The sequence below is a fragment of the Canis lupus genome, chromosome 22 (genome assembly GCF_048164855.1).
Source record: "Canis lupus baileyi chromosome 22, mCanLup2.hap1, whole genome shotgun sequence".
Lineage (NCBI taxonomy): Eukaryota > Metazoa > Chordata > Mammalia > Carnivora > Canidae > Canis > Canis lupus.
The window spans coordinates 40751028-40767900 of NC_132859.1; the positions used below are offsets into that span (position 1 = coordinate 40751028).

Sequence of the window (16873 nt, forward strand, 5' to 3'; positions counted from 1 at the left end):
TCAAAAATGGAAAAAGTCCCCGTGGCTCCTAAATATTAGCTCTAAATTAACCCCAGGCCTAGTTCCCAATGATCTTTCCTCAAATCAGAGAAACCAGAATTGATGGAGACTTTAGCCTTTGGTAGAATAACAACAACTGACTGGTGGCTCAGTCAGTTAAGCATCCAACTCTTGATTTTGGCTCAGGTCTTGATCTCAGGGTCATGAGTTCAAGCCCCACATTGTGCTCTGTGCCTGGCATGGAATCTACTTTAAAAAAAATGATGATGAAAAAAAAAATGATGATGATAATGATAATATCAGCTTTCCTAATAATTATTCTTCCCTCTAACTTCTATACTTGCTCCCCACCCCCCCCCCCCCCCCCCCCCCCCCCCCCCCCCCCCCCCCCCCCCGCACACCTGTCCCTAGGGAGTCCATTCCGAGCCTCACAGTAGAAGTGATCACAGACCCATCAACCACGTGTTACTCATGTTTTAAAGGGCTGAAGAGAGCCTGGCAAGACACTGATAATAAAAAAAACACAGCACCTGCTCTGATTTTCTATCAGGTTTACCTAGAGGCCTAGCCTTAACTGTATGTATATATATATATACAGTATATATATATATATATATATATATATATATATATATATATATATATAGTTACAACTATAAATGTCCAAGTATCACTTTAGGTGCATTTCACAAACTTTGATGTATATCACCGCTGCACTCATTATGTTCTAAATATTTCATAATACACGTTACAATTTCTTCTCAACCCTAAGTTATTTAGGAGTGTGGGTTTTTTTAGTCTCAAACAGATGATGGATTTGGGGGTTTGCATTTTTATTTTATTTTTTGCTACCTTTTTAGTATGATTTCTAATTTTAGTCAATTGCCATTAAAGAAAATGGCCTGTATGATGTCCACTCTGTGGAATTTGCTAAGATTGTCTTTGTGACCTATAATATAATACATTTGTATCCATGTTCTGTGGATGCTTGAAGGAGTATGAATTCTTAGAGAGAGGTAGTTGGTTTTATAGCCCTCTCTTAAGCCTGTAGTAAACAATGTTATTCAAACTTTTTGTGTCCTTTCGTGTGTGTGTGTGTGTCTGTGCATGTGTTCATAGTCACTCAGTTTTGAGAACAGTGTGTTAAAATCTGCTCATTGACATTTTCTATTTCATTCAGACTGTTCTTATCACCACCTAGTGTCTAACCAGATACAACAAACCTGACTCCCACCCACTGGTCCCTGTAATTCTGCCTTTGCCCTTGTAGGATGCTTGAAGATGAGATTGCACACCTTCGAGAGCAGCTCAGGGAGACGGTAGATGAAAACGGGCGATTGTATAAGCTGCTGAAGGAAAGGGATTTTGAAATCAAGCATCTCAAAAAGAAAATAGAAGATGACAGATTTGCCTTCACAGGTAGCTCCACCCTTGCTGTGACAGTGCCTGCCCTGAGTTCCACGTAGCTGGCTCAGCTGCCATGGAGCCTTCTGGGCAGGGCAAACAGCAGGTTCCAGAGGGTAGGTGCTTGAGAGAGTGCCAAGGGTCAGCTGCGGTCAGGCTTGTCCAGATAAGTCCTGGAAATGAAGGAGAGGGTGGAGGAAGAGAACAGGCTAAGGAAGCCAGCATGCCAGGAAATGGGAGTGCAAGAATAGCAGGGACAGTGGGCAGGCTTTCTGGGTAGTGTTGGTAACCCAGCTAGGACTCACGACAGGGGTTCGCCATGGATGCTCACTCACTGCGTGTTGACGAACCAGCAAGGTCCCTTTTATCCTGCTGCTCTGACTCAGACATTGTATTGTGGATGTGAAAAAGCCCCAGTGGAAGTAGGCATTCACTCTACAGCACTTGCTGCTCCAAAAAAATGGTTGAGACAGGGAAGGTAGCTGTGTTGAGGGGATTTCCTAGGACTCAGTAGGGTGTAGCGTGGGGCTTGGCCCTGCAGGTCTGGGCTGGACTTTGGCTTTGTTGGTAGGGATGTCGGTCAGCCCTATGGACCTGAGGATGACCTTAGCTTTGTGGGTGTGAGCTGGACATTGGCTCTGTGGTTATGAGCTAGACCTTGGCCCCGCAGCTGTGGTGGGGACCTTGGCCCTGATTGTCCTCTGTTCCATATACACCCATTGAGTAATTCCCAGGTAGCTGACTAAACCAGAAAGCTGGTGTAATGAATCACAGATACCAATGGGCCTCAGCTGGCATCTGTCAGAGCGTCCCTCCCTGCCTCTGAGAGCCAGTGTCTTTAAGGGTAGGTGCATGCAAAGCACCAGTAGGGAGTTAAAAAGCAAGGGAATTTGGTATCCTAAAGGCCCTTGGTAGCCTATTGTGTTCTCCCTCCATTCTTTGGACTTTTCTGTCTAAAACAAAAACCACACTGAGGAGAGGGACTTGTGAGGCATAGAAACACACCCAGCCTGGCTTGGGTTTAGATGAATAAGGGCAGCTTGACATTCAGCAGAAGCTGATGGGCTCCAGGGAGGGGAGCAGGAGATGCTTCCTCATCCTGGGAGACTGGGGCCTGAGGGCTACTCGCTCTTGCCTAGCCTGTCCCATGCTCTCTCCTGGTCTCTGCCTACTTGCTCATGGTCTTGTCTGATTGCCAGCCCTAACTCTTCCTCAAGACCCCTTAGAATCCACTCCTTGCTGTGTGGCCCCCATTTCTAATTTCCAATGTCACGTTTGAAAGAGAAAAGTCTGACTGCCTGGCCCATGTTTTTAGACCAGGCCACAAGTGACAGGCCACTGACAGACTCGTTTTCCTTTAGCTGGATTTTTAGTGATGGCTTTAATTTTTTTTTAGACGGTATTTCTCTGGATGATATTTCTTTGTATGATTTTTTAGTGATTGCTAAGTTGATCACAAATTATATAACTTTTCACAGTCTACTTAGAATTAATATTTTACCACTTCAAGTGGAATGAAGAAACGACCACCATATCGGTCCCCCAGCTTTTAGATGTATTATATGTCTATATGTCTATATGAAAATCCCAATAGACAATGTTATAATATTTGCTCTCAACCATTACACATAGGGTAACCTAAGGAGACAAAAGTAGTCCATTATATTTACCCACATACTTAGCATTTTTGTGCTTACCCATTCACTGCCCCCCCCCCCCAATCATGGGGTTAAAGTTTTAAGAGTGGGGCTTGGGTGGAAAAAAACAGATTTTTCTTGTTTTCTCTGAGTACCCCTTCCTGCCCTTTAGACTAGAAAAGGCCTCTCTTGGACCTCTTAATTACCTCTAGTTCCAGGATTTTTGATTCCTGGAAGGAAAACAACCCAGAAAACTCATGGCTGGACCATGTGTACTTCTAGATCTGGTTTCCATCCCCATGTTCTGAGCCCTTCCTCTTGAAGCATCCCCAACCTCTTCAGCAGATAGGAGGTGGCCAAGGATAGTTGCTCCCAGTTTCTCTACTCACTGCCTGGCCCAGGCTAGCAGCAGCAAGCCTGGGCTGAGTCGGTTTGAAAACCATCAAGCCTGCCTATTTACCTTCCACCACTTGTCACTCCCAGGCTGTTATGAGGCTCATGACAGTCGTATTAAAAAGCAGGGCTAGGCAGGTGTCTCTGCCAGTTACCCACTCCCGGAGTGTCAGAAGCATTCAGAGAACTTGCAGACCATCTGACCAAACATGCTGTTGCACAGATGGACAGGGGACTCTAAGGCTAGCCAGGCAGTCTACTGGGCTGCTATCTGCCCCACACCACTCAGTTTCCCACATTCACACCCTTCCAGCCACCTCTTCCACAGCCTCCTGCCCTTGTCCACTGTGTTCCAGCTACTCTGCCCTGCTTGATGCTCTTAGCAGACCAACAACTCCAAACATGTTCCTGCCTCTGGACCTTTGCACTTGCTGTGTCCTCCTCTTAGAGTGTTCTTCCCAGTTGGGAACACTCTTCTTGATGGCTTGCTCCCTCACTTCATTCACCCAGGTCTCTATTCATACATACCTCCTCAGATAGGCTTTTCCTGACCACTCAGTCTAAAATAGTGTCACCTATCCCTTTCATTCTCTTGTCCAGCTTTCTTTTACTTCATAGCACGTAGTCTTCCTGGACACTGGAATACATATTTATTTGTTTTTTATTATCTATCTCCCTGGCTAGAATGTAAACTCTATAAATCTTTTTTATGCACCATTGAATCCCTAATACAGAGAGTATCCAACCCTTTGTGAAGCCCAATAAATACATACTAAATGGATGCTTGCATTTGTACTGGTTCGGTGTCACCACAAAACTCTGAAAGAAACCACCACAAAATGTCAGCAGCATTCAGCAAGAAGCATGTATTGAGCTCAAACATCTGGGGTTAATTGGGGCTTGGCAGACCTAGGCCAGGCCTAGCTAGGGTGGTTCAGCTATGTGCCACGTTTCTCTTCCTCTTCCTGGGACCAGCCAGCTGGCCTAGCTGTGTTCTTCTTGTGGAGATGGCATGAGCAAAAAGAGGGGGATTTAACTACACAAATGCTTCTCAAGCCTCTACCTGTGCCTTATCTGCTGACAACTGATGGCCAAATAAGTCATTGGCTGAGCCAGAGTCAGGCAGGCATAGAAGGGTTGAGGGAGTATATCCTATTGCCTAGAGGGCACAGTAGAGTCATAGAGCATAGGATGTGGATGTGTAACCTGTCACTGAGGAGGGCATGAAAGGCATGAAGAATTGGGGCAATAAACTTATATCCCATAGAAATAAAATTTATAATTTTCTGAGTGGCTGCATTTCTATTCATGGGAGTTGGGTTTCAGGGTGACTAGGTATGTCATAACTCCCCTGAGCCTCTGCCCTTGCCTGGGTGTTCCAGCTTTTAAAACCCTGGGGCCATTGGTAGTGTGGCATGAGTTTGACGTGTGGGCCTGTGCATTTCATTGACCTTACTGTTTCCTTCATCATAGGGACAGCTGGTATGGCCGGGGATGTGATTGCCACCAAAATTGTCGAGCTGTCCAAAAAGAACCGGGTGCTGACGGCAGAGTCAGAGGGTGCGAAAACCAGAGTGAAGCAGCTGAGCAATCGCATCCAGGAGCTGGAGCGGGAAGTGAGGGGCCTTAGTCATTCCTGCCTCTAGAGGGGACTTCCAGGACCCTGGACCACTCCTTGAGAGAGGGAGCCACAGTTAGATGCTTTGGGTCTTTCTGAAGGGCCTGTGGGTCAGCGTGTGCAAAGAGTCCCTCAGTCTTCACCATGTTCTGAGAGGGGGAAAGTGTGTCATGAAGCAAGAGGTCAGAGGGCATGGAGAGGCAGCCATCATGGTGGTTAGGACACAGACCCAGAGCCTGACCGCCTGGGTGTGAATTTCAGCTCCATCACTGACATGCTTTGTGACTTCAAGCAGGTTATAAACTCACTGTGCCTCAGTTTCCTCCATCTGACACATGGCAGTAATAATAGTACTCACCCTAAGGTTTTTCTGAGGATTAAGAGACTCAATAATATAAAATGCTTCGGCAGTGCTGGGCATGTAGCAAATGCTAGATAAATGTTTGTTACATACATTAACAGGGGTCCTTGCTAAGGTGAAGTTAGAGCCCGGCACACTCCACCAGTGGGTCTCACTTCTGCCCATGTTCCTCTTTCTGCTGCTCCCTGCCGTCCCACAGCTAGTCACAGACCCTCCCCCCCAATCTTGCAAGGACACAACCCAAGGAGTTCATGGTCCCATAGGAGCTGGAATGGAATCTGAATGCTAGAGAAAACCTAGCTCCCTTATGTGGGCTGAAGAGGCTGGAGCTCCAAGAGGTTAGAGGGCTTTCTCGAGTCACACAGCACATGGTGGTGCTGCATTGCAATTCGAATTCTGTTGTCCTCTGGAATTGTCCTTAGTTGTTATTCTGGGCATCAAATTAGAGCTTCTTTACTCTATAACAAATTGTCTGAGAACCATCTCAGGCTCTGTGCCAGGCCCTCTACTGGGGAGCAAAATAGGCATGGACCTTGCCCTCCTCAGAAGCAGATCCAGCACCGAGGGCCTCTCAGAGGAGGGGGCACACACAGTGGGTCCCTGGAGGGTGGGAAGGGGTCACAAGCAGAGGGTCCAGCAGACACCAAGTCCCTGAGTGGGGAAGAAGGTCTGAGAGGAAACCTGTGTGGCCAAGAATGGAGCAAGGTGAGGTCAGAGGTGGGAGGGCAGGCCACCCCCAGCCTTGTCAGACATGGTCTTCCTTTCTGTGAACAGTTGGGAAATTTTTAAAGGGTCAGTTGGCTGCCTGTATGAAGTGCCGGGCTTGGCAATAGGCCATCAGCTCATGTGGCAGATTTCTTAGCATCTCAGACCCTGTCTTCTTGTCTACTGCACAAAGTCCATCGTCCCTTTACGTAACACCTCCCAGATTGTGGGTAGAACTCTGGGATGCAGACCATGGCTGCAGTATTATGTATTATGTGGAGCACAGCAGTGAATCCTGGTGTGTGCCTGGGGAGTGAGGCAGACAATCGATTAGGCCCTCTCCCATCGCAGAGCAGTTTGAAGGGCAGAGCTCTTCCCTTAATGGTCCTAAAGTGAGCTGAACCAGTGAAACCAGCAAGCACACGCCCAGCGGTGGCAGGGGAGCGCTGCACTCAGGCACCACAGTTGCCAAGCACGATCCAGTATTAAGTGCAAGGTTTGCTTTTCAGCTGCAGAGGGCCCTGGCCAGGCTACCAGCCAAGATGGCCACCGACGCGGGAGCCAAGGCGCCGAGGGCTCAGACGGCAGACAGAGCCTTGGTATGAGTTCTCTTCTGTGCTAGAGAGTCTGTGGGGCAGCTGTGGGCCTGGCTCTCCTGTCCTCTATGGGAGGGTAGGCGCCTCTGTTCGGGGTCCACCTCCACCCCATTGCCTGGCCTGTGCCCACTAGTGCAGCATCCTCAGAGTGGTTGTCAGGGAACAGTAACTGAGTCTGTGGCTTGAGGCCAGACATGCCCCCAGGGAGGCCAGAGAAGGTCTAACTCTGATCAGCCCCCAGTGAGGGAGACCCTGGAACCCTAGAATTTCAGGACCAGCAGGGAAGGCCTGCTCCAACTGGCCTCCTACTCTTGGCCCAGCAGCATCCCTTACAGCATCCTCACTGGGGAGATATCCAGCCTCTTACTTACCCCAGGGACAAGGAGCTCACTACTGCTCCTTGAGCCTAGTTGGGGCAGTGGGGAGCACATTTCATATTGTGAGAAGTCTTGCCTTTTTAGAACTCCCAAGTCTACAAAATAAAAGTGACTGTTGGGAATGGCAGCTTATTTCCTACCTTCCAGTCCACTGAGCCAGTGAGTAGGGCCTTGAACCCAGGAAATGGGAATTGCTGCTCCATAAAAGGAAGGCAGTCTGACCCTGTGGAATACCAGGGAAAGGCATGGAGCCCACACCAAATAGTAGGTAGCATCAGAGTCTTAAGAATAAAGCCTCCCCAGGGGTTTTCATAGGAAGCCTGGAGATACAGGGAGTCAAGCCTTAGGACTACCTCGTCAGTGCTCCTTTTCTAGCTCCACCTCCTTTTTGCCTACAACTCAGCATCAAGCCACCTCATGCCCGTGTTGAGGAGGATTCAGCCTTCAGTCTACAGCGACAGGCCCTTAGGTTCCAGGAAGGGAACTCACTGGGGTGAATGTTAGTCTAGTGTAAACCTGTCTCCTTGCTAGGGAGGCAAGAGAGGGGCTCTGCCCTTGGCAGGGGCTGTTCTGAAGGACTTTTCCTGGCTCAGCTGCTCCTGGTTTATCTACAACACAGAACATTTCCATGTCCCTGACTAGGCTGCCATTGATGGGAGACTGACAGGATTTTCTGAGCCCTGTGACATAAGGAATCAAAGACAGGTCCTCTGTACAAAGGGGAGCCCAAGAGGGGATGGGTAGCCATGCTGAAGGAAGGAGAGGGACAGGGCCTTCAGAAAGAGCCCCAGGCCCTCAAGAGTTCACAGGGGGAACACACCCTCCATGTGAGGCATCTGGGACATGGGCTGAAGGAGGGGTTCCTGTGGTGGGCCTGCTGCAGAAGGAAGATGGGGAAGGGCCCTCCAGCAGGAGCAGTATAAGCATGGTGGAGAGGCCGGTGAGCACTAAGTATTCTGTTTCCTCGCTGGGTATTGGCTGAGCAATGTTTGGCTGCAGCCCAGCCTCCCACAAGAGGGAAAGGGGAATGTAAACCAGAGGAGGCTGAGTCACCCACGGAGGGAGGCCTTGACCTCCCTGGAGCACTCAGCTCTGCTCCGTGGCTGCAGGGAGCCCGGTAGGCTTCTGATGGAAGAGTGGGTGACAGGCTGTCAGCCTCAGTTCAGCAGTACCCTGTGTTTTCCAGGGCACCTTCTGATCAGAGAAAGGACAAAAGCAATGTGCCCCCTCACTATGCGGTTCAGGGTAGCCCAAGCCTGAACCACATTTCAGAGGCCTGCGATCACTGCACATTCTGGCCCCCATGTGCCAAAGCACATTCCAGAGTGGACCTGAATGCCCTGTCTCCATTTGGCATGGTTGGTGTGGGGCTCCCAGAGGCTATGTCGTGAGCAGCATTGGCATTGTCTGTTCCCCTTGGACTGCATGTCAGTTATTCCCTCAAAGAAAATAGCACAGGGAACGGGAGGATTAGGCCCATGCTCAGGTCTCCCACAAAGCCTGTGGAATTTTGCTCCAGGCAGAAGCAGCTCTGAGATGACGACGACATAGAGTTGGCCCAGCTGTCCAGGAGGAGAGGACTCCTGGACAAGCAAAGGGGAGCAAAGGGGAGAAGGCTGCCATGCACATGGGCCCAGCCCTCACTAGGACACTAGCTAGGCCTCAGCACCCTTTGCCAGCTGCTCACCCCAGCAGCACCTCACCCCAGCCAGGCTAGGCACCCCAGCACGGTCCTCTGTCAGAATCTGCCCCAGACAGAGTTCTTCATACACATCTCCTCTCAACTCATACGGCAACCCCCCGCCGCAGGCACTGGTGTTAATACAATCCTATTTTACAGATGAGGAACCAGGCTTGGAGAGGGGAGTCATTGCCTGGGTTCTAGATCCGGGTCCAAGATGTCTGCCCTTCCCATGCTTTGAGCAGGCTCACAGCTGTGAGCCCATCCCATGGGATGCTCATAAACACAACTTCTGCACCACCTGTCAGGGCCAGTGGGCCCATGGTATCAAAGACCTGACAGGCAGGGGTATTGCTTGCCAGCCTTGGGCAGATGCAAAGCAGCACCTTAGCAGGGGCAGGACAGGCATCCAACAGCAGTGAGAAGGAATGGCAAGCAGCCAGACTGGGGGGAAGGACACACACACACACACACACACACACATACACACACGTACACATGTGCACACATACACAATTTTTTAAAAAGATACATCTGTGTTTTATGTAAGTTCCCAGTGTATACTCTGTTCACATTGGTTATTCTGTTTAGCCTCATGGTGGTGCTGTGAAGAAGCGGACAGGGAAGTGCTTGTATACTCATTCCATAGGGGAGGGAACCGGATGAGGTCAGACTTCTTGGACTGTGTGTCCGCTTCCTGATCAGCCCACTCGTGATGCCTAGGTGCCGGAAACAGCCTCAAGGGGGAAAATCAGCGCTGGGGAAGGACTGGGCTTCTTCTAATCCAACTCATGTCACCCCCAACAGGCTGCGTGCCCCAGGGCTAGTTACTTCCCCTCTCTGGACCTTATTTTCATCACTTATGGAAGGGGTTCCCATGGGCTGACTGTGGAAATCCCTTTAAGGCCAAACTTCTGTGAGTCTCAGAAACTTCTACCAAAGACAGAAATGGGTGGCACATTTGAGAAAAATTTACATCCAAGTAGTTTAAATCAAACCTTATTAAAAAAAAAAAAAGATATTTCTATGAGTTCCAGCAGGCAGTTTTCATGATTGCTACAGTTCTTCAAGCCACAGAAATGGAACATTTGGCAATGAAACAGGGTCCTTATTTCTGTTTAGTGATTTCATTGCCAGGAAAAGGAGCTCAGGGCCCAAGCTGATGGGTTTCAGGAGAAGGAGGCCTCAAGTTAGGATGGTTGTGATCCTCCTGCCAAGCGAGGGTTGCCTTCTGTGATGGAACTAGTCCTCTCTTTATTCTGAGTGGGGACAGTTTAGCTGCAATGCCAGTCTCTGGAGCACAGCAGAGAGTGCCCACACTTTGGAAGTGTCTGGGAGCTGTGGATCCCACAGGCTTCCCTCCAGGGGTTCCCCCTTTGTGGCCACCACCTGCATCCATGGATGTGCGATATTGTGAGTGAAAGGTTCAGCTCCCAGAGGTGGGCTGCCAGATTCGTGTCCCTGCTCCAGCTTTTCCAACCAGGTCCCCCCAGCCAAGGGGATGCACCCCTTCTGCCAACCTCTGCTTTGCTGGCAACAGGATGCATCTCACAGAGGTTCATGAAGATTAAATGAGTGTCCCCTCATGGAGCACCTAGCATGATGCCCAGCACAGACCTGGTTGAACGGATCCTATGATTATTGTTACTCTTTAGGCAACAAGTGACTACTCTCTCCTCTCACCCTGCCCAACTAGCCAGAGACCCCAGAGGTGAAGGTGTTGCAGGACAGGCTGGCAGCCACAAACCTGAAGATGAGTGACCTCCGCAACCAGATCCAGACTGTGAAGCAGGAGCTCCGGATGGCCCAGAAGGTATTCCAGAGCCAAGGGTCAGATGTTCTTGACTGGCTGGGATTGGGAAGAGCATGGCCAGAACAATGGGTTCCATTCAGGAGCAGCAAGGGCTTGGCCCCATGAGCATCATGCTGCTTGCTCTGGGTCAGGCTCCACATCCAATAACTTCCTTCTGTCCACCCTTCATGCAGACCATTGGTGATTAGGGTTCTCAGCTGCCTGTAGGCCCTAGTGGTACCCTTCTCACCCTGGACAGAAGAGGACAGTGCCACCTACCCAGGGAGAGTTCTGTGGACTTTCCTTGTGCTACATGTACCCTAGTAGATCCTGGGTCTCTCCTTAATAAGCCACCTTGGACTTGGAAGCCTGCCAAGACTTGCCTCCTGCCCTCTGCCATCTGTAATATTAGAAAATGAATAGGTTGTTTGTGTATTAAAGACCCCTTTCAAAGGAAAATACTCAGACTTGGGACACAGGCCCAGCTGCTTCATTATTTATTTTTATTTACATAGTGAATTCTCTGGCATTTGTCTTCCCTGCTGGAACCACTCAGACTAGCCAAGATTTCCAAAACAGTATTCTATTGTGGAAACAAGCACCAGAGACTTGGTGCACTAGATTGGTTCCCATGACAGGCTTCAGAGGGGCTTGGGGGCACCAGCTGGAGAGTTCTGTTTCCACCTCAAAGCCTTGAGTTAGGGTCTGCACCCCACCGTTCAGCAGCCACAATGTTGGGCCTTGCTGAAACCAAATATCCCCAGCTGGCATTTGATGGTCCTCTTTCTTGCTGTACTCAGACATGGCCCCTCATCAGTGGCTTTTCACAGAGGTCGAGTCCCTGTGGCGATGTATTTCCTGTAGCCATCTAGAATGATCTCAGTTCTAAGTGATAGGTGAGCAAATTGAGGAAACAGATTTTGGTCAACTTTGTGGTTCACTCATCCCAGAATATGTCAAGAGCAGGGGACCCCATTTAAACATTGTTGGCGATTCCTTATCTGCGGTCAACATGACCAAGAAATACTAAGGACAAGAGAATCATTACTTTCCCAAGGATGGATGCTCTGAGAGCATGGTCAGCCGGCCTTTGAGGCAGGAGAAAAGTGTGTAAGCAGGGCCTAGGCCCTCTGGGAGCCCCACACAGCCAGTGTTGCTTGAGTACATGGCAGTTTTAGGGTTCTCGTGGGGCCCTCTCTCTCCTGTCTTCACCAAAGGCCTTGTCCTTTCCAGGTTTTGACCAGCGAGGTCGGGGAAGATGTGAATGTCCAACAGCTCCTGTCTTCCCCAGGGACCTGGAGGGGGAGGGCTCAACAAATTCTCGTTTTGCAAAGCAAGGTGAGTGAACTTCTTCTGGCCCAGAACAGAGGGCTTGAAATGCACCAGAAAGGCACATATCAATTCACATTGGACATGTAGGACCTTAGAAAGGCCTTTAGGCCCAGCAGAGCATACTTGCAGGGCTGTTGTTTTATATTTTCCCCCACCAACCTGATTTTAATTTGTTATTTGATGAACAAGGATTTATATAACACTTACCATGTGCCAGGCACTGGCACTTAAGAAATGCCAAAACCTTTGATTTATTTTACTCTAGGCATATTTTTTCCCCTAGTTCATGTAAATTTGCGTGACTGGTGTACTTGCCGGCTTTTTCCAGTTTTGTCCAGATGGCTTTGTAGACTTTTGAAAGTTTTAATTACCCACTAAAGACTTAGCCTTGTCCCCCTCTTTATGTTCTAAATATTTTGGAGCACTCTCTAGAGGCTATGAGCTGAGGCTCCAGAGCCAGACTGCTTGAATTTGGATCCCAGCTCTCAACTTGCCAGCTGTACAACCGTGGGCAAGTTCCTTCACCTCTCTGGGCCTCGGTTTTCTTCTCCTTATACCATGGATAACAACAGGACCTACCCCACAGTGTTGATGGGAAGACTGAATGAGTCAATAGGTGTAAAATGGCCAACATGGTGCCTTGCGTGAAGGGAACACTGCACAAAGGTTAGCTGTGGTGGTTATTTTCCTCTTTCACCTTCAAACCAAGAAGCACAAGAGTAGGTGGGTGACTTTCCCTCTTGGGCAAGTACATGGCCTTCATCCCCAGGAACTTCCAAGTTCACAGTTCCTGGGTGGCTTTTATCCTAGGGCATCCTATAGGACCCTTGAGGCCAACACGAAGGGGGAACAGTGTCCAAAACACTGTGATTTATGACCAATGTGTGGCCTTGGGGTTCAAGAGACCCCAGTTTGAGTCTGGCCTCCGTCACTAGTCTATAGACTAGTTCGATGACCTTGGGCAAATCACTTCATCCCTCTGCCCCTCAGTCTGCAAAAAAGAGTGTTGTGAGTTAAATGAAATAACATTTGTAAAGCACCCAGCCCAGTGCCCAGCCATAATAAGCACACCACACATTAGTTGTTGTTAAGATGCACAGATAAATGATTAAAAGTTTCACACTGTTCGTGCTGATGCTTAAATGGAATTACCATAGCATGCCACACGAGGGCGCTGATATGTGCCTTCAGAGCCGTGCTGCGGGCCTTTACTGGGGATCCTAGTGAATTTTGCCCCGGCACAGGTTTACCTAGCTGTGTTCCATCATTTATGTAGTATCAACACGGAAACCCGTGTTAGAAGGACCCTAAGAGTTATTCACATCAACCCCAGTGCAATAAAGCCATCGTTCTGTGGGGTGACATCTACCTGCCACTTGCCGAGAGCCTATGAGTGCTAGACTGTGTGCTGAGAGCTTCACCTCAAAGTTGCCTAATCCTAGAAAGCACCCATAGCACTTGTTTAAAATGCAGATTCCCAGTCCTTCCCCTGGAGCTCTGACTTGTTGGTCTGGAGTGGGCCCCAAGATTTCTCATCTCAAGAAGGATCTTGGGAGTTCCCAGACTTAAACAAGTTCAGGATACTGAATCCTTATAACATTATGCAGGGTGGACCCTTAGGCCCATTTCATAGGTAAGGGACCCGAGATTCAGAGAAGTTAGGTGAGCTGTGCATAGTCACACAGCTAGTGAGGCTCTGAGCTGATCTTTCAGCTTTTAAACCCCGCCCTTCCTCTACAGCATCTCCTGCAAGTGGCCAGGAACCCACAGTCTCCCCAGGAATGCACCCAGTCTTGGGTTAGAGAGTTCTTCCTTGTACTGAGGTCCTCCATCCTTTCCCTCCCAGGTTCCTGGAGTCACACGTCTGCTTCTTGGTCTCAAATAGTTGATAAAGGATGGCGTGATCTTTCTCATTCTCAGACTAAACCTCCCTTGTGTCCTCCCCTGTTTTGCTCCAGATGCCACCCCAGGTTCTTTCCCCACCTCAGTGCCCCTCATATGGGGCTTCTGTGTTCATCTGGAAGTACAGTGTCCTCTGTCTAGTGGGGCTTCCCATTGTACCTTAGGACAGCCCCTGAGCAGTTGAGTCTGTGAGTGCAGACCCACTGTGGAATGACGAACTTTATCACCCTCAGGTTCGCGAACTTGAGAAGCAGTTGGGACAGACCCGGAGCCAGTCTACGGGAATGTCCAGTGATGAGCCATCTGCCTATCCAGACCCAAGGAAGCTCTCAGCACAGGAGAAAAACCTGCTGAGGATCCGCAACCTAGAAAGAGAAAAACAGGACGGCTGGGAGGTAATGCATGTCCAGGGAAGAGGTCAGTTGGGTACGTGGGACCAGGAGATCATGACCACCTCTGCAGGGCCTCAAAGCCCTTGTGGTCATGAGCTCCAAGCCACCCCTTAGAGGCAGGGAACATGGGGTTTGGGGTCACATTGGTGCATGTTCCTTATGTCCTGTTAATCCAGCTTGAACTTCCTGACTGGGTCCTCAGCCCATTTCATGAGCTTCTGGTGGCCCATCCTGGCTGTTCTGGAGAGGCTGGACCTGAAATGGTCACTGTAGAAGGAGAGGAGAAAGTCACAGCCCAGAGTGATGGCCAGTAACAGTGTTAGACAGGGCTCAATGGAAGAGAGCTCTAGGCTGCTGGAAGGCGGGCGGGCTAACACTAGCACCATGCACTGCATCTCACTGGCAGTGCCGGGAGTGGCAGGAGCTGGACTCTACCGGGCTTATGTGACAAACAGAACTGATTGGCACATTGTAGATGAACAGTATAGAAGCAGCCTAGCTTTAGGCACAGATGGATCCAAGGATCTGGGGACTTGGTCTTACTTAATGCCACGTTTTCTGGACCTGACTTCACCCTCTCGAGTGGAGACTCCTGGTAATTCCAGCTTTTGGTACTACAAACAAACAAAGGGCTTCTCTTTCCTGGTAATTCCAGTGAAGTCCCAGAACTAAGTGTCACCTGGCTAGCATAGGTCATGGGCCCATCCCTGAGCCAGTCACTATAGCCAGTCACTGATACAGGCTGCTGTGATTGGCCAGGCTTCGGATCCTAACCCCTAGGTCTGGGAGGTGAGTCAGCCTCTGAGAAATTGGCGTGAGAGTGAGGAGCAGGGTTTTCTCAAAGAAAGTAGAGGAAGAAGCAGGACAGGACAGAGTGCTGGCAGGCTGAACAGCCTACCTCAGTGGCCCTGGCAATGGGCCTCTTAAAGGTGAGGCCTTACCTTGTCATCAAGAGACTTGCATTTGCGAGTGTCTACTCAAGACTAGACCCTGTGCTAGGAACGTTGTGACCATTGCTCCATTGCACCCCCAGCATCCTAGATCATCAGGTGTGAGGAGAGAACAGTAGGACTGGAGAGGTGGGCAAGGCCAGCTAGGGGGTTGGGCTTTAATCTTGAAGGAAGTAGAGAACCACCAAAGGGTTTGGACTGCTGTGCATGTTGGAAAGGTCACATGGTCAGGTATGGGGGGCTAGGTCAGAGGAGGCATGGAAGGCGGAGGCAGTAATCCATTTGAGACATGACCAAGAACCTGAGCCAAGGCAGTAGGACTATAGCCAAAGGCTGGACACCTGCAACATTTGAGGGTTGACTTTACAGGGCTCAGTGACAAGATGGAAGATGGAAAGGGGAGATACAGAGGGGTTTTGAAGGACTTCCAGTGAATGTAGTGGGTGCATAGGGGACACAGGGAGGGGAATTCAAGGGAGATGGGGAGCTGAGATTTGAAAATGTTGGGTGTGTGGTGCACCCAGCTCAGGCTTACATGTTCACACAGAATAGAATATGTTACAGTCATTGAACCTCTTGTAAGCCACAATGTGAGTAGAAAGAAGATATTCCCTGTGTGCACTTCCTCTGCCAGGAGGCTTCTAGAGCCTAGAGTGTGTAGACAGCAGAGCAATAGGTAAATAATGGCTGCCTACCTGCAGAGATTGGTGGTCTTCTAAATTCATCACCAACAATTTTTCATTTCTGTAAGTCACTTCCACGGGGATCTGAAAATACTTTTCCAATGATAATTAACCCTCAAAACCAAAGCAGATTATGTAACCTATTGCCCAAAACCCTCCTCAGTGTCTCAATCTTGGTTCCTGATGGTTTACCTAATCTGGACTCTGCCCCCTCTGACCTTGCTCCTGATCTGCCCCCTCTCCCACTGGGCTCTAGCCACACATGCTCTACCCCAGGGCCTTTCCTCATACCCTCACTTCCTTTAGATCTCTTCTCAGATGTCACCTTTTAGAGAGGACTTCCCTGACCATGCCATTGTCCCTTCTACCCATTCCCTTCCCCACTTTCCAGTAAGCACTTGTCACTATTTAACATCTGTCTCCCCAGCTAGGATGTTAGCTCCTTGGGGACAGAGACTCTATTTGGTTCTCTGCTGTATCCCCAGCATCTACAACAATTTTAAGCACATAGTAGGCCCTCAGGAAATATTTGAGAAGGAAGGGAGGGAGGGAGGGAGGGAGGGAGGGAGGGAGGGAGGGATGAATAAAGAGAGACTCCAAAGGCATGCACAGCACTTGAGTTGCCAGTTAGTAGCTGACCCAAGTGAGGCACAGTCTAGGCTGATGTGCTGGACATACATGGAGGAAGTGAGGTGATGCAACAGGCACCTCCCTCTCATTCTGGCTCTTGGTAGGGTGAGCCACTTCAGTTTGAACCTAGACTCAGTGCTGCTCATGAAAGCATGGCTTTTCTCTTTCCCCAGCTCAGGCCAGGATTGAAAGGTGAGGACAGCCATCCTTTGTGGAGGACACACCCACAGTTGGCAAGTGTGGTTCCTCTCAGGTCTGACCCTGGCAGAGCAAGGGCAGCTGCCTGGATGCCTGTGTCCTCAGGCTGATGGAGGAGTGCTGTCATCTATCAGTGACATCAGTTGCATGCAAGGGCAGGGGGCAGGAGTCTATGGGCCCACCTGACAACCCTCAGAGGTGAGGGCTAGGCTCTGGGGCCCC

The 16873-nt window shown here is 49.7% G+C and overlaps 1 protein-coding gene across 4 annotated transcripts in view; it reads left to right on the plus strand.

The window, feature by feature from the left end:
• LOC140614177 (protein-cysteine N-palmitoyltransferase HHAT-like protein) overlaps positions 1–16873 on the plus strand; it is a 66297-nt gene that overhangs the window by 14377 nt on the left and 35047 nt on the right. For all 4 annotated transcript variants that reach the window (XM_072793152.1, XM_072793154.1, XM_072793155.1 and 1 more), the window contains exons 3-8: positions 1271–1419; positions 4908–5050; positions 6628–6717; positions 10469–10585; positions 11798–11902; positions 14032–14193. In XM_072793152.1, the coding sequence (XP_072649253.1) occupies positions 1271–1419; positions 4908–5050; positions 6628–6717; positions 10469–10585; positions 11798–11902; positions 14032–14193 (766 nt within the window). The remainder of the gene's footprint in view (positions 1–1270; positions 1420–4907; positions 5051–6627; positions 6718–10468; positions 10586–11797; positions 11903–14031; positions 14194–16873) is intronic.